The sequence below is a fragment of the Aphelocoma coerulescens genome, chromosome 6 (assembly GCF_041296385.1).
Source record: "Aphelocoma coerulescens isolate FSJ_1873_10779 chromosome 6, UR_Acoe_1.0, whole genome shotgun sequence".
Lineage (NCBI taxonomy): Eukaryota > Metazoa > Chordata > Aves > Passeriformes > Corvidae > Aphelocoma > Aphelocoma coerulescens.
The window spans coordinates 23,981,496-24,009,279 of record NC_091020.1 but is presented as its reverse complement, the minus strand read 5'-3'; the positions used below and the strand labels follow the sequence as shown (position 1 = coordinate 24,009,279).

At 48.9% G+C, this 27,784-nt stretch overlaps 2 protein-coding genes across 4 annotated transcripts; one reads left to right on the top strand and one right to left on the bottom strand.

The window, feature by feature from the left end:
• Window positions 1–552: 552 nt before the first annotated feature.
• MFSD13A (major facilitator superfamily domain containing 13A) lies at window positions 553–14,993 on the bottom strand. Of its 2 annotated transcripts, none has more exons than XM_069019900.1 (9): window positions 14,766–14,993; window positions 7,853–8,121; window positions 7,334–7,413; window positions 6,075–6,524; window positions 5,148–5,265; window positions 4,089–4,185; window positions 3,182–3,353; window positions 2,474–2,667; window positions 553–2,270 (listed from the first exon to the last, which is right to left on the bottom strand). In XM_069019900.1, the coding sequence occupies exons 2-9, from the start codon at window positions 8,015–8,017 to the stop codon at window positions 2,017–2,019; spliced, it is 1,530 nt and encodes a 509-aa protein (XP_068876001.1). In that variant the 5' UTR covers window positions 8,018–8,121; window positions 14,766–14,993; the 3' UTR covers window positions 553–2,016. The 2 variants fall into 2 exon arrangements, with proteins under 2 accessions (XP_068876001.1, XP_068876000.1); XM_069019899.1 differs by lacking the exon at window positions 14,766–14,993 and adding an exon at window positions 13,958–13,998.
• A 453-nt stretch (window positions 14,994–15,446) lies between these two features.
• On the top strand, window positions 15,447–26,437 carry C6H10orf95 (chromosome 6 C10orf95 homolog). 2 transcript variants are annotated; one of them, XM_069019897.1, is made up of 2 exons: window positions 15,447–15,635; window positions 24,852–26,437. In XM_069019897.1, exon 2 carries the CDS (start codon window positions 24,909–24,911, stop codon window positions 25,581–25,583), a length of 675 nt encoding a protein of 224 aa, XP_068875998.1. In that variant the 5' UTR covers window positions 15,447–15,635; window positions 24,852–24,908; the 3' UTR covers window positions 25,584–26,437. The 2 variants fall into 2 exon arrangements, with proteins under 2 accessions (XP_068875998.1, XP_068875999.1); XM_069019898.1 differs by lacking the exon at window positions 15,447–15,635 and adding an exon at window positions 17,396–17,614.
• Window positions 26,438–27,784: the final 1,347 nt, after the last annotated feature.

Here is a 27,784-nt window from a genome sequence, read left to right as displayed (position 1 = left end):
CAGACTGCCAGGGGACACCAATCTCTGGTCCAGGATTGCATTCTTGGCCTGGCTTTTGCGGGAGGAGATTCCTGGGATGCAGCTGTGGTGTCCAAATCTACTCTCCCCTACAGGCATTTTCCCTGAGACTTCTGTCACTGCAGACAGGTGGAAAGGCTGGGACAGGGCAGTCTGGGCTGAGCAAGGATAATGCCACTGCTGCTGTGAGAAGAGCTGGTGCCAGCCCAGGTGTTTGCAGAGAGAGCAGTGGGTCAAGCCAGGCTCACAGGGTGGGCCCTGGGAAGATGGCACAGTGGCCAGTCCTACGACTATCCTGTCTTGTCTGCAGCAGCCACTGGTGTAGGAACAGGACAGACTCTGGGGCATTCCACAGCAGCAGGGGTAAGTGACACCTCCCCTCAAAGGCAGGTGATCCCTCTGCCCCCTGCAGAAACAGCCAAGCCCCAGTGCAGTTTTGTAGGGAAGGAGATGTCCCCTTGTCTCCACACAGCCACAGCACCACATCTACCCAGCCAGGCTAGAACTGCTGCCTAGAAGAAAATCATCAAGCAATTCAGAAAAAGATAATTTTTAATTTATGAAATGGAGAATCATTCTCAAACTTGGTTAGAAGTTGCACAAATAACTTATGATTGAACCATTAAGAACTACAGCAGCCTCATGGCAGGAATGTCTTGGTCCAACACAGAAGGCAGCCATGTCCTGAGGCAAGATGGCAGGTTGGTGGGCTGAGACCCCAGAGGGAACCTGGCACTAAACAAAGAACATCCCTCAAAGTGCAACGGCTTCCAAATGCTGCCTGCCAAGCCCCCCTCCTGCAGCAGGCAGGCGCAGGCTTTGGCACATCCCTTCTGCCTGCCCCCAAACATCACAGGGATTGAGGAGTCACCTTGCCTCAGGGACCCCTTTGGTGATTACCTGTCCATCGACTCCCAGTCAAAACCAGGGAGACCAAAGCACCTGTGCTCCTTGGGTCCCTGGCTTAGCCAGGTGACATGATCTAACTTGGGCACTGTTTCAAGTGCTGAGGAGCTGAGGTGTCTGCCTCTCGCCACCAGGGTGAAATCCCAACCCTGTGATTGCCCAGTACTGTGTCAGACAGGCTCCAAAGAGGAATCGAAGGCACAAAAACAACACCTGGGGTCTCCTCCAGGCTGCCTCACCAGGTCACCTGGGATGGCCCTGGGCAGGGAGGCACTTCCAGCAGCTGGATTAGGGGTTGGTTCCCTGACTTTGCCCAGAGTGGAAGGGAGCTCAGGGTACAGCTGGGCTGTGGAGAGGAGGGATAAATGGCATGCAATGGGATGATACAGCTCAAGGCTCTGAACTCAGTTCAGCCCAGCATCCTTCCCAGGCCAGCAACAACACCCTCTACAAGGCCACAGAGGAGGGAACCTCAGCATAAGACAGCACACTCCGCATCCTAGCTGTGCAGGATCTTGTCCTGGGAACAACAAATGCTTAAGAGTGGATTTGGTCCAAAAACCACAGCACTGTATGGGGGAGGGTTGTACCAGTTACTGGGAAAGGCCTTCAAGGTCCTCTCATCCCTGATCCTGTTCGGCAATCATTCCCTTGGTCACTTGGTCCTTCAGGAGCCTCCCATTCCACTCCCCAAGGCTGCAAGGCTCTAGCAAGGAAGAACTCCCTGTGCAGTTTCCTCCTGCTCAGCTAGAGAGGCTGTGGCTCCCCAGAGCCATGGCCAGGGCACAGAAGTGCATTGGGGATGTGTCTGTTTCTAGCACCTGCAACCCAGCACCTCCTTGCTGGAATGAGCAGCTCTCTGCTCCCTGGGACAGGCTGGAATAAAATGTTCTTGCTCCTGAGATTAAGTGCTCTATCCCAGGCCCCTCACATGCTGAACTTCTCTGCCTTCCCCAGTGACCACCACCTGGAATGAGTAAACCTTGGCATCACAGCATTTCACAGCTGAACGGTGAACATCAGGATCTCTCAGCCCACCATCCCTGCCCTTTGCCTGCCCTCCAGCAGCACCCTGGGGGGGCTCAGGCACCCTTAGATTGTTTTGATATCTGGCGCTTGGCCTTGTGTTAGGCTCTGCCGCTGAGCCTTCACCATCTGCAGCCGCTTCCCGTGCAGGCTGAACTGTGACCAGCTGAGGAGCTGCAGCAGCGCGCACGTGATGGGCACGAAGACGAGGAGGTAAAAGCAGCCCTGGCGAAGAGTTGGCTCCAAGGCCGCAGCAGACTCCAGCTTTGGCTGGGCACTCACCACGTTGTTTAGGGGGTTGCGCTGGAAGATGTCGTAGCCTGGTGTCAGAAAAGAGTTTGTGAGAATGGGGACAGTGGGGACGGACCTCTGCCCATTCTCTTTGAGTGACTGGCCGTGGAGAGGCAGAGACCAGGCACAGGTTAGCAACTGTAGAGCCCTCTGCACCCACCCAGGGCAGAGGACACTGAACTCACAGGTCTACCCTGTCCTGCTCCACTGCTTTCCCCAGGAACATCCTTACCTGTGTATGCACAGAGCAGCCAGGTGCCGATCAGAGGGGCGAAGGTCTGGCCTGGCTTGGTGACCAGAGCCACCATCCCAAAGAGCAGGGCTGAGGCTGCCTGCTTCCTACGGTTCAGGACTAGATCCTCATCCACCAAGTCAGTGACCACCAGGTTGAGTAACTTACAGGTCCCTTCTGTGAACACGCGGTTGCTGCAGAACAACAGGCAAAGTACTGAATAGGGGTACCAAGAAATGACAGGAAAACGTGACAGATCAGAAAAAATGGCAAGGGTGAGAAAGGTTTCCCCACACTTGAAATAAGAATTTCAGAAGCCCTGGTTACAGGAGAGGAACGCCACTATCAATCAGCCTTTGTACCCTGCAGTGACACCTCGGATCAGTCCTGACCTGTCACACAGACAGGCTTGGGGACAGGACACACTGGGCCTGTGGCTCACAGGCAGCTGCAGCACACACTGAGGGCTGCAGAGGAGGAGATGAGCACTAAGCAGCTGGCAAAGGCAGCTGCAGGCTGCCACCAGCCCTGCTGGTCTATGACCTCCTGAATATCACTGCCTTCCTCACTCTGCAGCGGGACAGCCTGTGAATTCTGCAGTGACCCTGTCCCCTGTTCCCTGCCTTCCACTCCTCTTCTTAAAACAGGGACAACTCATTTTGCTTCCCAGGAGGCAGAGGGCAGGGGAAGTGACCACTGCTTGCCTACCTGGCAATGAAGATGCAGAGCAGATACACCTGATCAGGTCCTGCCAGAAGCATGACAACACTCAGAGCCAGCTTCAGGAAGAAGAGTCCTCGCACCACAGCGTAAACCCCACAGCGGCGGCAGAGCGACAGGAAGTAGAGGTTGTTGAGATGGGGGGCAATGTAGGAAACACCTGAGCAGAGAGAGAGGCACAAACAGCTTGATGAAGTTTCAGTTTCCACCATGCCCCCAGACACGATACTGAGAAAGACGGCAAGGTTGGCTATTGCCAGCAGGACAGTACAGAGTAGCTCCCCCGCACATACAGAAGGCTGCAGCAGGTTTATTCCATGGCTTTGTGGCACAGCACACACTTTCCTACAGAGGGAGACCTTCTTCCATCAACCTCATGGACAGGAAGGAGGAAAAGACTTGCCCAGTGTCACGCAGAGGCTTCGACTCAGCTCTGGAGCAGAAATAAGAGGGACAGGACTGCCTGACCGGACCTGGCCTGCACAGAACCCTCCCAGGGTAACTCTAGGACCAGTGCCCACATATCTGTGGCATCTTGGAAATGGTCCACATGCTGCAGAAGGAAAGGGATAAATTTCAGGGCTGTGTTCTCTGCTGCATCCTGGGAACACTATCTACAGCCTCTAGTGCTCAGAGCAATACCTCTCTGGAGTCTGGTGTCCAGCACAACAGGCTTGTCCTTACTAGAAAAGCCTCCAAGTTAGTTCTGTGGCTAGGGAGGAAAACTCAGAGGTCCCAGGGAAGCATGTGGGGTGGGTGCACGTGTGAATTTCACAGCCCAGAGTCCTGCATGTGAGCGCACCTCTACCCAGATGGAGTTTGGGAAGAGCAAACCCAGACTCAGGCCAGGTCTTACCCAACTCACCTGCTCCCTCCGGTCCCACCTGAGACTCACCGAGCAGGAAGGATCCAGTAGAGACAGAAATCTGGTCTGACAGCAGGTGCTCCAGGAACAGAGGGAAGAAGTTGCTGTTAAAATGGCAGTGAAAAACCTGTGAAGGCAGCATGCAGACGAGCTGGTCAGCAGGAACAGCAGTGAGAAAGAACAGAAAAAGCTAACAGCCCTCTGGGTGCTGTTGTCCCAGGAGCCCCATGCCAGGGGATCATGCAGGATGGGCCTAGAGTACTTCAGCAGAGCAAGACCTTGGCTGTGGCATTTCTGACACTGCTGGCTGAGATTGGAAAGCTGCAATGCCATCAGCCATGCCCACTGCGTGCCTGGAGTCAGCCTCACTGCCCAGCTGTACAGCACAGTGCTTCTGGGACAGACAGGGCCAGCAGATGACAGCAGTGACCACGAGGCTTTTGGGGAGACAGTGGCATGGCAGAAGGGAGGAGGCAGCTGGCAGGTAGATATTGGTAAGGCAGCGAGGCTTGAACACAAAGATGCAGACCAACATCAAGAGCCTGCCTGAGGGGAACTGAGGGATCCCCAGGGAGCCATGATTCCAGCACACAAAGCTGGGCAGGCTGCCGGCATTTGGTAGTAATCACTGAAGAGGATGAAGAACAGAAATGGTAAAAGCCAGCTGGGAGGTGGATCCAGCTGGACAGCGAGAAGAGTGACGTGAGCCTCAGGAAAACGGAAAGGGAAAGGAGACTGTGCTGACAGCCACGCCAGCAAACAGCACTCCTGAACTCATCCCCTCTGTGATCCAAGACCTGGGCTTCTGCACCCCATATGGGCTGCACAGAGCTCAGTCAGCCCCTGCCTACGCTGCAGAGAGAGGAAGAAGCATCCCACAGCTTGCTCAGGAAATATCCTTGGTCACAAGCAGGGAGAGTGGCTACCAGCTGCTGAATCAGCCAGCATGTGCAGGAGGCTCCAAGAGCAAGTGGGTGCTGGAAACATCTCTGCCCTTCCTGGGGAACTCACATACTGCTGAATCACCATCTCAAACAGCCAGAGCCAGCGCTCACCCTCTGAATTGCAGCGTGTCACTTCTGTGCCTACCTGGATGAGATTCATGCAGACAAACCAGAGGAAGTTGCGATGCCGGGAGAGCTGCTGGAGATACTCTGCCAGGGTGATCCTCTTCTCCTGGGGGACGGAATGTTTCTCAATGTACAGCCTAAAGAAAAAGGAGGGATAAAAAGCAACCATAAATCCCTCACAGCAAGCAGGACAGAGTCCCCAGCTCTCCCCGTGTAGATGCAGAGCTGTCTCTCCTCAGCTCCCATCCCAACCTTTTGTCTTCCTGGACCAATCAAAACAGTGGAGTCTACAACAGTGATTGCTTAATGCTAGTAAGAAGCACAGGCAACACATGTTGCAACAAAGAACATCTGTCTTAACACAAAATTCACATTTCTGTCCATAAATGCATTCTCATCTTATTAGCCATTCCACTACACATATGTTCCTCTTCCAGGTCCCTGCAGTCAGCTTACCTGGCAGATCTCATCAGGATCTGCTGCTACTGCAGCATAATGCTGGCAGCTTATAACAAGAGATGACAAGTGAGGCAGCCCAAGGAAGGAGCTGAACAGGGAAAATCAGCTTGGTGTGGCCTACCAACAGCTCAGCCACTATCAGGCAGCTGAAGTGAATAACAGGGTGAGACATTCACTTGTCCAACTCTATAGGGCATGGGCAGTAATGTGGTCTCACACTCAAGCAGGAATGCTTTCACAAGCTGGTTCTGACATTTTACCACTCAGAGGCCTCACTGAGTGCTCTAGACATGAACTCATTTCATGTTCCAAACACTGGATGGCCATATAGGGGGTCAGGCCTCTGCCTCCAGTTTGGACTAGGGGTGACACAAGACAGTTTTGTTCTGTTTTCAGAGGAGCCAGTGTGACAGCTGATCCTGAAAACTATCAATAGACAAGAATCTATGCCAGGCCTTCGTCCCTGCTGAGAATTGGTGACCCTTACTCTTTTAGGGTTGATTCCTGGTCCCATTTTGTCTTCCCATCAGCCTGAAACCGCTGGCGGAGCAGCTGCGTGGACAGGGTGAAACCAACAATGGAGCAGAGGGCCAGCAGGACACAAAATATGCGAAAGGAAAAGAAGTCCTCCTTGTTCCACACTGCATAGGACATGAAGACAGACAGGGAGCCTATGGCACTGAAGAGGGAGCAGTAGAAGTTGAGGCTAGTCCTGTCTTTTGCTGAAACAGCCAGGTCTGCAAGCAAGGCGTTGTGATGGAGGTCGACCATGGTGAGAAAGCTGTCGTACATGCAAAGGCAAAGGAGGAACTGCAAACCAGGATGAGCCCAGGCAACCCAGAAAGCCAGGAAAGAAATGGCAAAGAGGGGGCCATTGTGGCTTAGTGCTCTGAGCCTCTTCAGAACTACTTCAGGAGAGGAAATCTCTGCTCCTGCCCTGCAACAGAAGAAGAAAAAAAAATTTAGGTACCTGGACAAAATCCTGCATGATCACATATTCTTCCTCTCCAAGGAAGTCATGTAAGTGGCATAGACACAAATACAGCTTTTGCTCAAGTAACAACCACCCCCATCAGGTACCTTCTCAGCTAATAGTGAATATACTGAAAATATGGGTTTAAGAAGGCCAAAAGAAAAGAGATTTTTTTCTCTCCAGAGCATTTCTCTTCCTGACAATGCTATACTGTCTGCACTTTGCACAATGTAAATGATTTTCATGAGTTTTTACTAGTTGCAGGAAGCCACGCCACAATTTTCATTAAAATGTTGACGTAAATACATGAGAAATGCTAATGGCCAACAATACAGAGCTGTCTTGCCTCAGCTCCCATCCTAGAGAGTTTGGGAACAACTGATCTGAGGCATTCCATGTGGAAATAACTATATTTTCCCCCTTGTGCCTCCCAAACCATGTACAGATACTCTCTAACACCCCATTAAGAGGCTTGCTCATACAGCAGGGGCTCAAGATTTTAGATGCCCACATTTTAGGTTCTGCACCACTCATGACTGTTAAGGGTTAGGGTCAGATCCACCCAATAGGTGTGTGACTTTCTCTCTACAGTCAAGTACTGAAACAACATTCATGAGCACTGAGCTTCAAAGATGACACGAAAAGGAGGTATTTATGAGTTCCATGCCCAATAAATCATTCCCATGCCATCATTTTAAAGCTGCCAATTTGACATCATCTTCCCCAGAGACTAAACAACTTCCCAGACTCTTGTGAAAGAGAACTTCACTTACTGCTGTGTGCTAAGGAACACTCGGTCACTCAGCCAGCCAAACAGAGGATCATTGAGGCTGTTCCAGATCAGAAACACTGTCTGGGAAAGAAAACAGGATAGTGAAACAAAAGGACAGCTCAGTTCTGTCACCAAAGCAAGAAGTGCTGAGCTGGCACTCTGAGCCACTAGCAGGAACTGTCCCAGCACACCTTCCCTGCCACATCACCATTGTAGGATGCCCCTGTTTGGGGTAACTGGCAGTGAAGCCCCTGGTTTTCACTGCCTGTGAAACACCCCAATGTCCCCAGAGGAAAGGCAGTCTTAAGAACTCTCTGCATTTTCTATCCCTGCTTGTTCTATTTTTATATAAGTGGGAAAAACTGAAAAGCCTAAGTTAGCACTTGGAAGGCTCCCTTGCTCCCTCTCCAAAAGGGAACACTGCTGTTATAACTAACAGTTTTCACATTTCTAGCAAGGAGCAATCTTGGTCTCAGAGTTTCCTACTTAAGAGCACAGAAGCCTATGGAAAAAAACTAACCTCTCCTATCCAAAAGGACAGTTTATCAATCTTGTAAACAGAGACGAAGGTGTCCACATAGTACAGGAGGAACACGTTGTGCAAAATGGAAACAAAGAGCGACAGAGACCCGTAGATCACTGCAGTGGGCAAATGGAAAAGACAAGCCAGCAGTCGCAGCCCCATTTTGGTGCAGTCAGTATTCAGCTCCTTTGATCACCTCCATTTCAGGTGAGATGTCTTCTCCCAACACCTACTACATCTTTTCTGGGGCCAATCCATTGTTGCTCCTGCAGGAGAGAAAAAATAAATAAAATAAAACAAAACCAGGTTAATTTTCTTAAATTAAGTAGAAGTTGAATGAAGTTCATTGGTAAATCTTTGTCTGCAGAAATCAGAATTCATATTGCTTTGAGGAGCTGTTCCAAAGTGGATTGGAGGGGATTTAAGAGACTAGAAGCTGTCTGCTGCACTAAAGCTGTTTCATTAAGCTGAAGCCAGGCCGTGGGCTCCTGGGGGTATGACAGTCTCCTCCTGAGCAGCGTGCCCTGTCCTTTACCCTGTAATGTTCTTTGTTATCCAGCAAGTAGACAATTAATCCAGCTCTTTAAAGGCAAGGTCACAGGAGGAATCAAGCTAGATAGCTGCAAACAAAAGCAGGCTTCAGAAAACACACCTAGTCACTGGTATTTTTAGGTACTAATGTAAATTTTTACCCAAATAAAAATGACAACAGCTGTGATGTAACCTCACACGTGCACACTGCTTTCCCCAAGCAGTCACAGCTGACTGCACCTGGGCTGGCTCAGACAGGAGTTATTTATGGCAAGCAGTGCTGCTGCTTTGTGGCATGAAGAGACACAACCAGAACACGACTGCAGCAGGCATGCTGCCACCATGCAATAAAAGTGACCAGAAGTGCCTTAGCAGCTGTCCAGCTTGTCTTGGAGTGGCCTAAATCTTAGGACCATAGTCTGAAATAAAGATGCTTTGGCTGGACAGCAATATACACAGAAATAAAACACGTGGACACAGCAGCCTCAGACCAGAACAAGACGCTGTATGTTCACAAGGAGCTGAATGTGAGGATTCCCCACACCTGCACTGACTGGAGCTCATGGCCAGGGGGTGGGCCAGAAATGTTCTCTTGTGCTTTTCAGGCTGAGCCCTCTCTCGCACAGTTGCTACAGACCAAAGGCACAAAAACACAAGGCACTTATGTGAGACACAAGGGTTTCTTAAATCAGTACAAGTCAGCTCCTCCAGCCGGTGCCATCATGAGAAGCCCTTTTCACAGCACACACACACGAAGGGTGACAACAAGGTTGTTATCCTGGTGCTCTCAAAAGCAAGATAAGGGGCTGTGTGTCACTCCTGTTTCAGCCCTCCAGGGTCTGCATTCACTCAACTCAGACACATCGTGGGGACTTGCAAGGTGGGATAAGACTGAACACATAAGAAATAGGAACATATACACCACACCAGGCTCTTGGGCTTGCAACACCAGCTGCAGCAAGTCCAAGCAGAAAATCAAGCAGAAGAATAAACGTCTGGGTATGAAACCTGATGAAACGCCAGTCCGGTTCAGCATTTCCCTGAAGCCATGAGTCTGACCACTTCTAGGCAAGATTAGAAAAGCAAAAATAACCATCTGCCCTGCCTAGGCCAAGGAATTCCTCATAACTAGTTCCGAAGGAGCAGGAACAGCACTTGTTCCAATCAATTACATCACTAGATTGAAACTGTATCTCGGCTCCACTCTCAGCCAAAGCACTAGACCTCAACTGGATCCAACTGCAGAGCCCTTGTGGAGCTCAGACACCATTCCGCATCCCTGCCAGGCCAAAACTCATGGCCAGATAAAAGGAAGACACTGCTTGGAAGGGAATTCAGCCTGACAATGAACCTTTATAGATGTAATTAAAGACAGACAAGCCTCAAGGGGAAACTTCATTTTGTATGGTCAAGAATTGGAAAGGAATCATGATATGTAAAGACAAAGGTTAAGAAGAAGGGAGAGTTAAGCCAACTGTCCCACAGGTAAGTTCTCTGTCTCTCACCAAGAGCCTTCTGTGGAGGACTGATTGAAGAGCAGATGAAGACACTACAGTGCTGGGCCCCCTCATGGACCTGTCGGGACACAAGAACTGGGAACATTCACTGTAACTAGCAGGAAATCAGTTTAAAGCACACGAAAATACTTCTTTACCTGACAGGTAGCAAACACCTGACATTTGCTGCCAAAGGATATTAGTGAACTGGGCAGCAGGTTCAAAGGATTAGACAAATTCATGGAAAACAGCTGTACACAAACAGCTACTAAAGGAAACGAGGCGGGGAAATCCACCCCAGCAGCCCCAAGCCAGCTGTGCAGGCTGGGGGTGGACAAGTGGAAAGGCCACAGATGGTGCCCAGGCTCACGTACTCTTCCCCTAAACAGCATCTCCTGCTGCCACCGTGGGGCAGGATGTGGGGAGAGACAGACCAACAATGTGATCCACTAGCGTGATTCTTATCCTGGGCTTGCCTTTGCTATCCAAAACCTGTTTGAAAGCAGAGCCTGCTCAAGCCTTGGTGTTAGTGCTGCACTTCACACTGTCCCCATCAAATGGTGCTTCAGTGAGTACATGTCGAACAAACCACAGCTGTTGAACTTTCCAGAGACACCTCATTTTGTCATATATATGCTACAGCACTGTTCAAAGAGAGTAAAGTTCCACCTTCTTTCCTTCTGCCCCCTCATCACTCCCTCACAGATGTGCAACCCCTCCAGCCAGCTGATATTTGCAAGTGATGTCACTTTTGCTAGTACAGCCATTAGGTCATTTGATAGATATTTTTCCCTCCCCATCTGCAAATGTGCAGTTAAGAAGAAACAAATCACAGTTGTCTGTAAAAAGCAGATTTTACTTCTACACCCAAAGCACTGTGTTATTTAAGCTTGCCACAGTGGTATTTTCATAACCTTTTCCTTAGGATGGAGAATTACTCATGGAGTATGTCAGAACTTTTCAACATGAGGCTGTAAGAAGTAATGGGAAAAGGAGCTGCAGGAGGGAATAGCTATCATTCATTGACGCTGAACTTCTAACACAGTCATAAAGCAACAAGCTCATAAATTAGAAAGCAACGAGTCTTTATTTGAGAAACTTCCTCCTCTGCATTTGACATCTGGCTCCTGCCAGTGACGTCCACAGATCTTATCTTCCTGAGGAGGATGTTGGAACACTGGCTACCAGGAAAGCACTGCTTTTGTTTGAGAGTGCTGGCATACAGCTGTATCTGGAACACACCACAGCTTGGGGCTTACACATCTGCTCTAACTTCCTAGCCAGCTCACAGCTGGATTCACGAGTCCTCGTGTCCCATGGTGATTCAGCAATGCTTTGGCCTTACAACAAGGCTGAGCTCCAGTCTTCCACAGCTGAAGCCACTTGTACTGAGCCAGCAGCAGAGCCATACATGTGAATCTTGGCTCAAGCCAGCCTGTTAAGCAGGGCCAGATGATTTTTATGTGCTGAAATTGCCACTCAGCAACCTGAAACAGCCATCTGCAGACCTGACCGCAGTATCAGGATGACTCTTGTATTCATTCTCGCCTGTGTGGGTAATGGAGGATGGAATATCCCAAATAATAATTCAGGATATATCTATGCTTGCTTGAGCTGCCACTACACCGCCTCTGCTGCGTATTCTGGGTTTTGAGGGGATTACTAATGGAGGGCCAAATACACCAGCTCTGTATCTCTGCAACTGCCACACAAAAAGTCCACCCAGCAGCTGGAAAAACCACCTGAGAGAAAACCCTATTTACAGACATTTGTCACAGCCAGACAGGACAAGGCTGCTGGCAGTCTAGCCCCATTCACAGGGAAGCTGGGCTGGAGCAGCACCTGTGAAAGAGCTGATGTCCTGTGACCTGTCCCAGCAAAATGCCTGGTGCTGGGCACATCAATTCCTCCCAGATCCTGCAAGTGACAGCCATAGATGTCTTTGTCTGGTCAGGCTTATCCATCAGTGATGAGCCCATTTTGGGAGCACAGACCAGGTACTGCACACTCCTTCCCTCCCACAAATGGTACCCCCCAGGACAGCTCCACAACACAAGGCATCTCAGAGGGTCCTCAGCTCATGAAGCTACTTGGATTCTGGCAGAACTCTGTCAGTAAAACGAGAAATCCCTCCACAGAGCTATTTGAATGAATGAAACCAAAAGAGCCCCCACTTAAAAAAATCCCTGTCAAAATCCTATTTCTATCCCAGGAAAGCTCCTTCCTAGATACACACTCCACAAAATTTAGGCTCCTCTGACTAAACTTTGATCTTGTGCACCGTTTCAGAGGTGAATATAGATCCAAGGCTCTCAGTTTCTCCACTCCATACTTCTTCTAAAATCCTAACACCCTTGGATAATCCACTTAGTAACAAGGACTCCGGAGGGAACACTAAACAGAGTCCTGTGTGAAACATGAACAAACACCCCAACAGCAGGCTCCCAGCAGCCTGGTGTCTGAAGGGTGAAGCAATGAAACCTTTGAAACCACCTGGATCAGGCACAGAAACATGACTGGAAGAGGCTATGAGGGTGTTTCCCAGTACTGTTTACCAATTCAACAATCACCAATGACTGTGTACCATGAGGTTAAGTAATATCCTTCTTATTACAAGCAGTCATGTGCTTCCATCGAGTGTTTCCATCACTCCTGCTGAGTTCATACATGCGAACAACTGCCACACAGACAATTAACACCTTGAACCAGCTGGTAGCTTCCATGGAGCTGTACTCCAGCTGAGCAATCTTGTTCAATCAGATGTCATTCCCTAACAAGAAAACAAGGCTTGTCAATAGAGATAACTGGGCAGATCTCATAGCCTTGGAACTTGGTGAGGCTTTTACCTTAACAACACGCGATCCTGTGTCTAAACAACTCAATGTTTTACAGTGTAAAGGAGGAGCGTTAGATGTATTAAAAAAAATGTTCTCCATCATTTGCTGTCAATATAAGCTCTAATCCTGTAGAGGACCTCAGAGCACTAGGATGGGAACCATTGCCAGGTAACTCTGGCCTCAAATTACAAATCTAGAAGTAAATATGAAATCATCATTGAATACAACCCCCAGGAGTTGGTTCAAAGGAGCTGAGATTACTGCACAGATACCGCCTGTTCTTTGTTAGGACTTAACAGGAAGCACCAGGTGAGAAGCAACTTTTAACCACTCTGCCAAGTGCAGCCACCAGGAGTTTCTGCTACACATCTTCCCGGGGACACAGAGTCTCTTCACCCATACAAACCTCCCAAAGCCACCGTCCCGCCACAGGGCCGCAGCCACGAGGCCACTGACTGAAGGGCTGGAAGAAGCCCAGCTGCCAAGGCGACCAGGGATCTCTGGGGCGTTTATGGCTGGAAAGCACAGCACTGGGTCACCAACTGCAGCTGCCGACGTCCCACGTGCAGGACAGGAGCACAGGGAGCCAGGCAATGCCTGCAGAGTCAGGCGGGAGATGGGGACACCGTGACTTTGGACGTGCCCAAGTAGCGCTGCCATCCCCTGTGCCCCATGCACAAGGGCCCTCCTCGCTAAAGGGAGGCCTGGCAGCCCTGGTAGAGGAAGGGGTGGCCGGGCAGGGCCAGTGCCATCCTTCCCTAGCGGGTTCTCCAGAGGCACTGCCACCCTACCCTGGCGGGGTCTCCCGCAGGCTCCATGGCAGTGGGTTGGAGCCTGCCAGGTGAGGGGAGGGTGTAACAGGGACACCAGAGACCCGCTGCACACTCCAGGAGAAGAGGGCACTGCCAGAGCCGCCTCTCCCTGCCAGGAGCCAAAGCCCGACCGGCTCCAGGACTAAGCCCCCTGCCCACTGACACCAGAGTACGAAGACACCCCCCACTCCAAAGTAGGATCGTCCACGATAATGAAGGGAAGTAACCGCCAGGGCTCTACCACTGCAGGGAAGGGGGGAACCCCCCACCCCGCAAAGGCGGCCCCACTAGGGGGTAGTGTCTCTCCCACCGTACCCGAACCACCTAATTACTGAGCGGAGAGGGGGCCCCCGCCCCACCACACTACAGGCAGGGAGACAAACCGGGGCCAGCGATAAGGCGGGAGAGACGCTCGGCGCCTCCTACCTGCGTCCGGTACCGGCGCTCCCCCGGCGCTCCCCCGCCGCTCCGCGGTCGCACGGCGCGGTCGCACGGCACGGTCGCGCATGCGCGCCCTCCCAGCCCCGCCCCGCGGCCATTTTGCGTCCTGGCAAGTGAAGCAGCCGGCACTTCCCGGCAGCCATCGCGCGTGAGGGCAGCCGGCGCCCTTATTTGCATAGCCCCGCCCCCAGCCGCAGGAGCCTCTCTGGCCGGGGGGACGGTGCCTTCTCTATGGTCCGTCCGCCCGTCGCCATGGAAACGCAGCCGGGCGGGGGACGCAAGCGCTTAGAGTCAGGGAAATCGTAGAATCATCAAGGAATCGGCAATGTTGGACAAGATCTTCAAGTTCATCCAGTCCACGCACCAGCCCAGCGCCACCACTGTTACCCCTAAGCCACTAACCCATATCACCCAGTGCCAGATCCACTTGAAAACCGCCAGGGATGGCAACTCCACCACCCGGGCAATCAATTCCAATGCCTGATAACTCGAACAGTGAAACAAAATTTTTCTGATATTTAATCTGAATCTCCACTGTCCCAGCTTGAGGCCATTTCCCATGTCCCTCTCACTGCAGGCACGGCAGAAAAGACCTGTCCCCACCTCATCACAGCCTGCTGTCAGGGGTTGTCAAGAGCGGTGACGTCCCCCCTGAGCCTCCTCTTCTCCAAGGAGCGTGAGCCAAGCTGCACAATGACATAGTGGAAACAAAAAAACATACATGGCTGCTTGGGCAGGTGGGGCAGTAATCCAGCAAATATCCTGTCTGTGGTCTTACTAATCAACTACTTACATTTCTCTCCCACGAATAATTTCCATTCATCCTGTGTACTTCAGAAAATATAGACTATCATTGTCCATTATCATTCAAGATCTCTCTGTGGGCCTTTCTCTCAAAGAAGCAGCTCCTGTGTTCAGCATATGGATCACCTTCCATCTCTCACTGCAACAGTTGCTCCCATTCCGCCGTTCTCAAATTTCACCACAAATAATTGAGGCAAAAGCCAATTGCCATGTACAGAGAGATATTATTGCACTCTATTACTTTCCAATGTTTTTGCACATTAGACTTACTGGTAGCTTCTGAAGCAGGTCATTTTTATAAATTCCTAGAAGCCAGGCAACTAATTGTAATCGACATGGTTTGTAATTAAAGAGTGATTTGTAGGTATTTAGCCTCAGCTTTGAGATCACCTGCAGCAGAGCAAGGCATAGGGTACCAATCAAAGAATAATTTAGTTTGGAAAAGACCTCTAAGGCCATGGAATCCCTAAGCATCCCCAAGGAGTTGCACTGCTGCTGCTGTTGTGCTGGGTGATGATGAGCTGACCTTGCAGCTGGAGTCACCCATTTAAAACCCCTGTGGAGATTTCTGTCTGTAAAGGCCTACGGCAGTGCAGGTGCTTACAATAAAGTAGTGCTGATGGGAGTCACTGATATGGCTTCCTACTTAATTACAACCTGGATGAGTCATGAGTACAAATACCAGCTTAGTTATAGCTGAGTGTGAGTGGAAGGCTTGGGAGAGGAAATAAAACTGAGAGAGAACAGGAAGGTTTATTTCTACAGAATTTAATGGGGAGCTCTTTTCTATGTTAGTCTGTTATTCTAAAGGTTGCAGTTCTTTAAGTTTTGCTGACTTAAGAAAAAACCTGAAGTTTTGGTGAGTGCTTTTGAGGTTTTTTCCATGCTGGCTTTATGTGCTGAGTTTAGCTGTTTCTTTATCTGTATCCCTGTTCTCTGTCTGAGCATGTAGTGTAATTACTGAAGGAATGAGCTTCCTGTTGCTGCCTTTAGGTACAAGGGCATGTGCAGGCAGGTTTTACAGCCCTGGTTAGCACAGGAAAAACTTCCACAAGGCGTGATGTAGCATCTTAGGGCATCTCCTTGCTCTATGTGTGTTATTAAGGCACTTCAGGGAAGGTCCTGTAGAAAGCAACCTGCCTTCTTAAGATCAGGTTGTGCATCCTCCTGTTCCTTAGCTAAGTGAAGGTATTATCTTAGTTCTTTTCTCAGTATGTGAGTACACATATGCCAAACAAAAGTCTCTCTATGTTCAGTACTTATAGACTGGGCTGTTTTGTAATGTTTCTGCAGTTACATACTAGCTTAAATGTTTGCAGTAGCAGAGCAGTGTACAACTGAGGTGTTCTGCACTTTACCTGGCTTTTCAAAAGACACAGATCCCTCTGGAGGTGGTGCTCCTTTCACCCTAACATATCTGCTGTTTGATCATGTGTATGCAAGTCCATGTACAGTAGCATAACTTGGCTGGAGTATTGATTCATGCTAGTGCTCTACCCTGTAACGTTCCTAGCACCACCTACTTGTGAAAGATACTAATGTAAATTGTTATCATTGTATGCTGAGAGGCTTTAAACACTCTAGTTTGGAAAAAATGACACAGGAGAGCCTTTGAGTGATTGTATTCCTGGAAACACAAGATTTTCTTTTGATTCCCATTTCAAAAAATCAATAATGCTCTTTGTGAGCTATGGTCTGTATTGTCTACAGACCATGACAGAGGGTAGTTGGAATTTTTTTTTTCAAGTTATGACAAAGTTGTAGATCATCAGATGCTGTAGCTGTCTGCCTTGGGGATGCAATACGAGCAGTATTCCCATGGGTAATTCTAGCTCAGATGTTTGAACTTGCACTAGAAATGCAGTGTGTGTTGCTGTTGTGACAGAAAACCCCCTTATATGCTAAAGAGATACGTTGTATGTAATAAAACCTCAAGGACTGGATAATCTTTTCTGCCCTTTCCTACTGTTTAGGGTGTTGATCCCCTGAGAAGACTTAGTGCAAGTGCATAAGATTATGCCTTCTGTACTTCTGCATATCCATCCTTGATGTAGGATATGTGGGAATGGGATCTAAGTGTATTTAAAGAACAAATAGTTAAAATGCAGATAGTTTTCTGTGACACTGGTGTGTGTTAACAGAAGAAACCCACTGTGGGCACAAACTCCCTCTGGAGAGCTAGGCTGTGTGATCCATTAAGTCCTTTGTAGGGTATCAGGAGACTCTCCCAAGAGCACTTCAAGGACAAAGACGTGTAATTAGGTGGCTGAGAGAGTGGGATGCTGTAGAAGTACAAAACATGTTGCTCTGCTATGCAAGCTGTCTAAGATAAGAAAGTGCTGGTAGGTAACTAGAGCTGGGCATGGGAATTAAAGCTGGATTTGAATGATTTGTCTTGGAGTGTGTAAAGTAAACAATATATAACAAGGAGGAACCAGATAATTATGGAGTGTCTGAAGCAGCTCTTGCAGGGTAAAACCTTTCAAGGCCACCTGCACCATATCAATAATACCACGTGAAGCTGAGATTGCCAAGGTAACAATATCGGCAGTGTCAGGCTTAGTTATGGATGTGGCAAAACTGAGGAAGAAATGACCAATGAGGAAGAAATAATTCAGGTGGATTGGCTGTTTGGGAGGAGACTGGGGTTAGAGAAACATGAATGTGGCAGAAAAAGTGTATCCTCAAACAAGAGAATAATGAATAAAATGAGATAAATGTGAGATCAGCTGACTGAAGGAGTGCAGGTGTCCATGGATGATAGTGAAGCCTGAAGACCCAAGCCCACAAGAATGCTGAAGTGATGCTCCTTGAACCACCTGCTGGACTCTACATCAGGTCTATGTTGGAAAGACTTGTTGTGGGAGGGCAGAGCAAGTGGGGTAGATGTGCATCCTAGTGCTAAGTGGCGTGGGAGGGAAGGGTGACTCAGTAGCATCATGTGTGGTTCATAAGACTTGATTAGTAGCTTCATAGCTGTGTGCAAAGTGATATAAATAACCATGAGATGCTACTGGTGCATTAATGATGTTATTGGTCATTTAGTTGACTTATTGGTGTGCTTGATATAAGTTAGTGTCCTGAGTCTGTTCTCTTGACACTGCAATATGAAGGGAAACAGCTGGGCAGAAGTCACAGCTGGGGGCTCAACCAGGACCTCTTAATTTGGAAGCTTGAGCTAACTGATACTGAGATCTTTTTTGAAGAAGAGCATGTGTGGCTGGAGATGATGGATATCAGATGAATTCTTGAGTGAGAGGAGGAGCAGGTCTGTGCAGGCTGTTTTTTAATATGGAGGGGATCATTAGGACTGAACACTATGAAGTACATATTAAAATATGCTCAGCTAAAGAAAAAACAATGTCTAGATACAGAGCTGTGTCTGGGAAAGGGTTTAAATGAGGAAAAACCATGGTGACTGGGATACTGACACATGGGACACAGATTTGAACCTCAGGTGAGGAAGACATCTGATGCAAACAGTGCCTGCAGTGGTTACTGGGAAGATGAGAATAGTGGTGGTGGGAGCTTTAATAACACAGAAGTTAGGCTAAGATGAAAGGGGAACATGTCAGAAAAAGAGAAACTGTGGAGTATGTCCAAAATGTATAGTCTGGTGCAGCAGACACATACCCAGGGAGAGGCTGAAGAGGTGACAGTGTCAGGATGACCTTGGCAGCAGGCCAGGGGTGTTTTCTAGAGCCTTGCCTGCTGATGCAGGCACCCTGTGGTAACTCATCATGTTCTATTCTTGGTGGCACAGCTGCTCCAGAGCTGCTGTGTTGCCCAGCAGCTGCAGTCAGAGAGGGAGGAGAGGCTGCTCCAAACTTCTCTGTCACCAGCAAGTTGCATTTTGACTGGTATTTGACCAGAGTTATGCAGGGGGGTGGTTTCCACATAACTGCTGTCAAGTAAAGACTTGCTCTGCAATGACTTGGCCTTTTCCTGGCGTTTTGATTTCATACGGAGTCTGGGCTTTGCACAGACCTCCGAAACAAATGCCAGACCCACACTAGACTTCAGTGCTTTCTGGGAATGTTGCTTTGAATAGCTGAAACGGATCTACTCCCTCTTCAAAGGGCCTCTATAAGGGGTGACTGACTGGAATATGCATTAGCTGCTGTTTCCACAGTTACCAGTGCCAGCTGGAGCTCTTTTCTTCGTGTTGCACTAGTAACAGCAGGCTGAGACTGGTGTCTTCTGGCTTCAGAAGTTAAATTCTCCCCCTTGGCTGAGCTGAAGGGATTGTTCATGGGGCTCTTGTATCAGCTGTGCTTGTGATATCTTTCCAGTTGGTTTGGGCTGCTGTAAGAATTTGGGCAGTGAAGTAATTCCTGATAGAAAGGTCCCTCCTGTGGTGTGAGGGGAAACAGGGTCAGCCCCAGCATTGCTTGGGGAGTTCCTCAGACTGGGTTAGTGGTGTGGGGAGGTCTGTTCTCTACAGCATCGATTTGTATTGCTGTTAATCACTACTGTCTGCTGGCACCTTGAACTAGGCATGATGCAGTAACCCCTTGTGCAAGTATTTAACACTTCTTGGAGTAATTTGCTGGGGCAGTATGGGTTTGCTTCTCTCTTGGAGAGCGTAGCAAAATGTGGTGCTATTTTATCTTTATAGGGTGAGTGGGTGTGTGTTCAAAATTCAAGTTTTTCCATTATTAAGCAGTACTAGCATGGGAATCTGATCTTCTAGATAAAAATTAAGGCCTGAAAAGGTCCAGCTTTTAATGAGCTATTGCATTTTCCTTGAATTCCTGTGTTGCTGCCAGGCATGTCTGGCTGAGAGAAAGCATCCCATTTAGGAAGGCAGCCAAGTGCCTCTGTCCTAAGGATCAGTATTGGTGGTGGAGGATCAAAGTTATTGCATGGTGTTGTGTGGCTTTTTGTACTGCTCTCCCACCTCCTCAAGAAGTACTTGGGAGTCTTCTCCTGGATGAGTTTTACTGAAAAAACTTCAAACCAAGCATGACCTTATACTGGTAATAAAGGGATGGAAGTGACTAGGAAAAATATGAAACTGCTTTGTCATGATCTTCTCCCACACACTCTCTCTAGCTACCAGGATGCTGGATAAGTGTGTGGGACTGACACCAGAGCTGTGGAAGACAAACCTTAGCTGAATAAAAACATTCAGTTTTAACATCTCACTTTAAGCAGTCCTTGAAGTTTTGGGGTTTAAAAAAAAAATCTTTGCCAAAGCTTTGTCAGGTGGCAAAAAATTTGCAGACTCTGCTCAAAATGGGGAGACTAACTGGAAATAACTCATTACTTCATCTTTTTCACTAGGGGAAATCGGTGCTTTTGCAGTATTCATCCCTGTACCCTTGAGAGTTGTTACAGAGCAATGGCAGGAGATCTGTGTTTTTTGCAAGGTGGGGAGAGGAAGAGGTCAGGAAAAAAGCTAGAAAGAATAGTCTGAAAGCTTGAGTGCTGAAACAGTGGCAAGGAAAGGGTAACTTAATGGGATCTTCATTTGTGAGCTGATCACAGGGCTATGGAATGAGACAAGAGTAGTTTCAGCTGAGAGTTACAGTAAATTAGATGGCCATGTCCTCTCCTGTGGGCCCAGTGTCTCTACAGTTGGTTTGCAGCATGTTCTCTGAGGAAGTATCTAAGCCCATTCAAACTTCCAGCCTGACCTGGGGACCCTGCTTCAGCTGGACAGAAGGCTTGGTGAAACCAGCCTCTCCAGACATGTGAGATACTTGTATGAAGTTTCACATGTGGCACACCTGTATGCTGGTAGTGCCTATGGTAGTCAGGCTCACTTTAATCTCTCTCCTACAATATGTGCAGTCTAGCGTGGAGCTGAATATTTACACTTTCCTTTGTTTTCTGTAGCTCACAGTGGTCTCTTGTGTTCCACAAATACCTAAAAAGAAAGCTCACCAAGTTCAAAGCTAGCCTAGGTGATAGTAAAGTTCTACTGCCCTGAGATGTCCAGAAAAACCATGGTCTTCTGCATTTTTAGCTGGTAATTTCTGCTGCTTTAGATACTAGGAAAGCCCTACCAGACTTGGGCATTTCTGTATTAACTAGTGGTGGATTCATCACCTGTAGTAACTGAGTAGAGAGGGGTGAAACAAAAGCTTCTCTATCAAATGTCCTCTCTGGTTTTGTATTGCAAACATTGCTTGGTTGCTCCATAGCAACTCTGTGTAGGGCAGCTGGTGTGAAGCACACTTTGCTTGGCAGGTCTTTTCTGGGAGCTGGGGTGTCAGTCCTCTTGACCTGCACCAAGATGTTTGAGGAGGGAAAGGCCTGGCCAGATGACTGGGGCAGTGGGTGAAGGAATTGCTGGAGTCAGCTCTGGCAACCCTGGGAATAGTCTGCAGTATCATGTTCTCACGAAGCAGAGATGATCTTATGTTAGTTGTCTGTGACCATCTTTGGAATTTTCTCTCCTTTTTATTTTGCCTGGTGTCTCATTCAGCTCCAGCCAAGTGGGATTTCAGCTCTTTTCCAGCAAGGTCAAAACTGCTGGAAAGGCTTAAAAGAAGGGGCTGCTTTGTCTCTTGCTATGGCCTTTCTTCCTGTGTTGGTCCCTTGTTTCTCCCTGCTGCCAACCACTGCTCTCAGTGCCCTGGCTTGGGGGAGGCTTGGCTCCCCAGGCACAGCCTACTGCCCGCCCATCCAGGCTTTCTATCTGTGCCACCAATACCTGGCATGTATTGATGGATGTCAGTGGCTCTCAAGACCAGGCAGGCATTTAGCAGAGCTCAGCTCAGGCTTTAAGGGCTGTTTTGCCCTTTCCTGTTCAGGACATTCAAGTGCTGGGCAACAGATGGGTGATTTTTAATTTTTTTTTTTTTTTTTTTTTCCCAAGATATAACAGTGCTTGAAAGTGGGGCAAAGGAGGATGGTAGTCTGAAGAGACAGATCAGTTAGGGTCCCCTCTCCCTTTCTGGTCCTGTAGTTGCTCCTGAAGAGTTGGAGGCTGTCAGATATTTACTTCCAAGACCAGGCCAGCCTCTGGCTGCTGGTACTGGAGAAACAAGAGAGGTAGGAGCAGGTGAATCATGGTATGGTTTGAGTTGGAAGGGACTTAAAGATCATCCAGTTCCAACTCCTCTGCCATGGGCAGGGGCACCTTCCACTAGACCAGGATTCTCAGAGCCCCATCCAGCCTCACCTGGAATGCTTCCAGGGATGGGGCATCCACAGCTTCTCTGGGCAGCCTGCTCCAGTGCCTCACCACTCTCACAGTAAAGAATTTTGATTTCTAATATTTGATATGAATTCATTCTCCATCAGCTTAAAAGCATTCCCCCTTGTCCTATCACCACTTCCCCTTGTGAAAAGTCCCTTGCCAGCCTTCTTGGAAACCCCCTTTAGGTACTGGAAGGTGCTTAAGGTCTCCTTGAGAAGAGAAAGAGGAGAAGAAACTGGAGATTGGACTCCTTCCTCAAATGGTACCACTTGATGTTGGTGTTTGGCATTGGTTTTCTCAAATATCTGGCTTTTGATGCCTTCCAGCCATCAGATAGCCTGACAAATGATCACCTTCTGGCCAAACCCTGTTTTCCCTGAAGCAGTGTCTGCTCTTTCTGGTGAGCGTGGGACAGGATCAGGCAAGCTGGTACTGGTGTTCTCAAAGCCCTCTTCTCCTGTATACGTGGGTTTGTCATGCTGTAGCTCAGCCCTGTGGAGTCTAGCAGGGCTTTGCTTCAGCTGTGGTCTCCAAAATCCTGTTTCTGGATTCTGAAGCAGCCTGAAGGTCAATATGAACAACAGGCAGTTGTGTAATGATGGGGTAAACTGCATCATCAGTCTCTGGGAGCACCAGGGTGCAGCTCTGCAGGGGCAGGGCAGGAACATTGTGCCTCTTGCATACCAAAACCTTGTTGCAACATACCTGAGCATTCAGAGCAGTGCTGGGCCCTGCAAGCCAGGAGCTGGGGCTCTGTGCCTTGTGCCCGTGCAGGTAAGGCTGTGTCTGGGTAGTCCGAGAGCTCTGGGGCATGGGGAGAGCTCTGTGCTCGGGAGCAGGCAGGGACAGGGCAGTGCCAGCCAGCAGTGGAGCCTGGCAGAAGCCACCCAGTCAAGGCTTGCCCTGACGGGTTTGCAAACTTCCTCTGGGGCTGTCAAGTCTTGTATACACTGTGTGGGCTGTCAACACCCTCCTCCCAGGGAAATGCCTTTGCTTCTGTGGTGGGGCATGTGACAATGCTGCCCTGAAGTGCTTCTAGCCCCACTTAATCCTCATCTTGGTCCCCCTTCTTATCTCTTCAGTTTGCTTCCTCTTGTGGGTCATCCTGCCTGGCTGAGCCACCAGCTTGTTCCCCCTATCTTTCTTCAGTGTAAAATCAAAGCACTAAGTAGCTGTGCTCAGGCTGCCTTGTGATAAACCCCCGGTGATTTAGATGGCCTGTCAGTCCTACTCCCTGCAGCTGCCAGGAAGACCTGGGAGCAATGATGCTGACAGCCAAAACAGAAGGTTTTGAGCAAGAGCTGGTCATCAACTAGATGGGAACAGCTTCTCAAGGGTTGTCCTAAACTGGCATGGAGCAGCATACTGACCCAGCAGGAGGGAGTGTAAGCTGGGCTTGCTTGGTTTCGCATGATGGATGCAATAGCTGTGCACTCTCTGTGCAGACCACTTGCTCTGAAATACAAGCACTTCAGAGAAGTGTGGATCTCAATAGAGATGCATGGATGAGCTATTTAAAGAGGTACTGAGACTGGTTTTCAAGAGGAGACCATTTATTCCACGTGCCCACCTCATGCTGCCATTGACACACAACACCGCTTTGGATTTTTGTAGTGGTTCTGAGCAAGTTAGGCAAGTAGGTTGTGAACTTTGTTTTGTTTCCTCCTATCTGAGGGGGTGATGGTTTTGATGGGCTTTGTCTCCAAGGCTGCAAGTCTTGTTTGAGGGTGCTGCCTGCTCTTGGCTGAATACTCTAGTGCTGTTCTGCTGTTCCCTTTGTGGGGTGAAGGCTTCTAGCCCTCAACCCATGGCAAAAGCAGGCTTGAGCTAGTGTGCTTTATGAACCTCTAGGAACAGGAGCAACTTGTGCTGGTTAAGAAGTAAAACCTCCATTTTGCAGTACCCAGCATTGCTTGTTTCGGGCACCTCTTAGTGGACAGCTGAACTTACATCTCTCCTTCTGTGGGAGAGGCAACTCTAGTTAAGGCTGAAGTGGAAGGAGCCCACAGGACCTGAACTCCACAGGAAAAAAAAACCATCTAATTTGCTGCCTTTAGTTCTGTGCATGGTCTTGTCCTGTCTCTGATAGCAAACTTTTTTTTAAAAAAAACAACCCTATGCTATATACAGCTTCCTTTCCTGCCCTAGGGGAGAGGATAATGAGTCATGGAAAGACATTGCTTAATGCAAGGGCAGGCTAGGAGCAAATTCAGCTGTAGGTCAGAGCTGCTCAAAGTAAATGCACACTTAAACGTGAATGGTAACTAGTGAGACCAGAAGGGAAACCTATACATGAGAACTTGTCAGAGAAAGTGTAGGTGTGCCTGGATTTTGCTCTAGGAATAAACAGTAGGTATAGCTTTTGTTTGCTTATCAGAGTAAAAGCAGGGCTTTGGGAGGATGGGGAGAGAGTTAAGGACAGTTGAATATCTTTTTATCTTGCTTAAGATTTCGTTGTCTGGGCAGGACAGCAGTTGATATGACTGCAGCAGGGTTGGGCTGTTGCCTCTTTCCTTTGCCTGCTTGCTGTGTTTCTTTCCCTTGTGCCTGCCTTCCCCATTTTCGTGCCTGCTCAAGGGCCTCCAGCTTCTTGCAGTGTCTTGCTGCCTCCCAGCACTGCAGACTCAAGTAATGAGGATATGAGGCTGACTTTTCTGCCCTCAGTGGTCTTTGTTAGCTTGTTCTCATCTTTGCAACTTCAAGATATGTGGGTTAAATGATGTCTTGCAGAGCAGCTAACAGGCAGTCACTGGCCATGTGGCTCTACTTGTTCTTGGTAGGTTACTGCCCCTGAAAGCTGTGGGGAGCTCCTTGTATTAATTATTAATTAGTTGCTATGTTTCCAGTGCTAAGTGAATTTCCTTATTCAGCCTGGAATGTATATAACCAATGTAAATTGTTTCTCTTCCCCTCCTGTCCTCACAGCTTTTGAGCAACTGATCAGAGAAGTGTCTCCTGTGTAAAACCCCAGGCTCCTGTACCATGTACCAGTCCAGCTTTGTGCCACGGGAATATTACCCAGCCATGATCCCACCTTCTGCCTATGCCTACCCACCACTGCGGCCTGGGAGAGCAGAGGACGTGTCCAGCTCTGTGATGTTCCCTCCCATCCACATGCACAACTTCTACAGTCGCCCTATCACCTTTGTGGTGGACCGTAACAGCTACCCTGACTACGTGGGAGGTCAGGTGGAGTATCATCACCTCTATAGTGCCTCCAATCCCTATGTCCATCCATACCATGCCTGGCACTTCCCTCCCATGGTCCCTATCCCTCTCTACAATCCCTATGCAAATTACCATCCCTATGCTGCCTACCAGAGGTCAGATCAGTATCGAGACACTTGGCCAGAAGGCTTCACGATGAGAGGGGAGCTTCAATGGGGGAAGCTTGGAAAGGTGTTTGGGCCAAGGAAAGACCTCCCAGAATTTGTGAAGGATGATCTCCGGAGGGCTTATGGCACTTACCCCCGGACCAATGTTTCCATATCCTATCGGAAAGGAGAGTTCTTGGTCAAGGGAGACCCCAAGAGAGAAGACCAGGAATATGCAGTGGAAAAAAAGGTCATCCAGCGGGCTGTGACCCCCAGTGCCAGCGAGGCAGATGACAGCAGTGAAGACCGGAACCGTAAGAAGAAAAAGAAACTGAGACATTGAGGTAGTCAGACAGCCAATGGATAGATGCTGCAGTACCCTCATGGGAGCCAGCTGGCAGCTGGTTTTGGTGTAGCTGGCAAGAAACACAAGCAATGGATGCCACCACTCCTGTTGATTTTTTTTTTTAACTGCTCCCCATCTTTCACAATCTTATGGCAGATTTACCCTTTTTGATGCACAAGCCCATCCTGTGAAGAAACCACATGACACCTGATTGTTGGATCAGCTCATTGGTCCTGGTTTTGAAATGAATATTTGATTTCCACTGGTTTGGTTGATTGGTCACAGCCTGGTGGGGGATCTCCAAACAGCAGCCCTTGATCAGAGAAGATGGGCCTCTTCCTGCCTTGTCCAGGGGAAGGGCCTGTAAGCTGCTTCCCTTCCTGGAGACATAAAAGCTGAATTTCCTCCATGCTGAGGGCAGTGCACATCCCAGAGGACACAGGGGTTCTTGAACACTCTAAAGAGCAATTGTCTGCATGTCTTGTCACTGCTGTTTATGACCATATCATTGTGCTTAATCACCATGTGAGGCCTGTATGCAGCACTTCCCTGCACTCTGGCAAAAGATCCTGGTGTCCCCATCCTCTTACCCTTGATAACACGGTGCTCAGTGCTCCTGGCCACATGTCCTTGTTGAAACTGCTGTTGAGGCCCTGCTCTGGGTCTAGCTTGGCTCTGGCTGGAGGTGCTGGCTCTCCAATGAGGTTACTGAAGTTGTGTGAACCATGGTACTTCCATAGCTTGGTGGTTGTGTTGGAAGCCTGGAGGGCTGTGAGGGGCTGGGTCTGACTTCCTTGCAAACTTCTGTACCTTTTTAATTACTATAAACAATAAAAAAACCCAAATGCAAATGCTTACATTTTTGATTGTTAACTACCTAACATCGGTCTCTCCTGTGAATAACTTGTGATCAGATCTAGCATCTTTTTGTGAAGTTAGGGAGAGCTTCTGCCATGGTTCATGCCCAGCCATGGCTGCTTGGCAGTATCCTGCCCTGCCCTAGTTTTTGTGTCAGATTCTCTGGGGATCAGGAGGGACTTTATGGGCATACAGGAGAAATAGTGGACCTTCTCTGTCCCCCTCTAGCCTCCTAGTCTCTCCCCCTGACCTCCCACATGGGAGGGAATGAGATGTTCCCCATCTGCATAGCAAATGAGACTGCAAGGGTGAACTTGGAGGCTCTTGGTTGTTCTGAATTGCTATAAAGTGGATTTTCTTTACTTTTTTTTTTTTTTTAACTTAGTGCAACAGGTTTTGTTTAACCAATTGCTGAAGTGTCTCAGCAACTGTCTGCATATCCCCTTCCCCAGCTAGCTTCTTGGAAATGTGTTAACTCTGCTGCCAGACAAAGCTGCAAGAGGGCTGAACCAGAAAAACTGCTGTAGAAACCTTGGACCAAACTGATGCTCCTTGGCTGTGTTGCAAACAGGGGCAGTGGGACTTGCTGCATGAGCTAGAAAAGGCCTCCACTAATGAGTGCTGGCTAATCAGTTATACTTTTGGTTACCCCATATAGGAAAAAGGCAGCAGTTCTTGCTGGGTTAGTTGCTTGTTTGTTGGGGTTTTTTAATCTCTTCCGTGGCTGAGCAGGCTGTCCTGCCCAGTTAGGGATGTGCAGTTAAATGCCTGCATTACCCTTGCACTGGTGGTGCATTCCCTGTCCTTCCAGCAGCAGCTCCTTTGGGCACCGAACCCAAAATTCATGCATCAGATCCTTGCGTAGTGCTGCAGCACCCCAGTGGGCTGTGGGAAGGAGTTTCTTCCCCATCCCCTGGAGCTGCTGTGGGACACAGCTGAGCTGTCAGAACTGCATGCTGTCTGCCATGGGGAGGGGCTGCTTTAGGTGAGATCCTGGAAGAGATGCAAACCAGCTCTTCTAGGCAAGGTGAGAAGGAGCATGGGGTTTGCCATATGGTGATGTTGAGCTGCTACATAAATTACAAGGACTTGCACAGTAACTTATCCTAAATGCCAATCCTCCAGCTGTTAGATTCCTGGTGGGAGCATGACACTATGTCATAGTGGAAATGTCCCCAAAACTCAAGGGCCCACAGCCAGGCTCTCCCAGAGGTATGTGATAGATGGGTGAAAACAGAGCCCATTGCCTACACAAATACTTTCTCTAAATATGTGTCTCTGCTGGGGTCATCTCCAGGGCCCATGGGGAGACAGAGGGCATAACCCTTAACTCTACTCAT

What these genes read in the sequence shown, in the direction of transcription:
- C6H10orf95 (XM_069019897.1), top strand. Translation starts at nt 24,909, where the DNA reads ATGTACCAGTCCAGCTTTGTGCCACGGGAATATTACCCAGCCATGATC.
- MFSD13A (XM_069019900.1), bottom strand. Translation starts at nt 8,017, where the DNA reads ATGGGGCTGCGACTGCTGGCTTGTCTTTTCCATTTGCCCACTGCAGTG. An exon ending in TCTGCATGAATCTCATCCAG is followed by an intron (nt 4,186 to 5,147) that starts GTAGGCACAGAA and finishes CTGCCTTCACAG; the next exon opens with GTTTTTCACTGCCATTTTAA. An exon ending in GCTGCTCTGTGCATACACAG is followed by an intron (nt 2,271 to 2,473) that starts GTAAGGATGTTC and finishes TTCTGACACCAG; the next exon opens with GCTACGACATCTTCCAGCGC.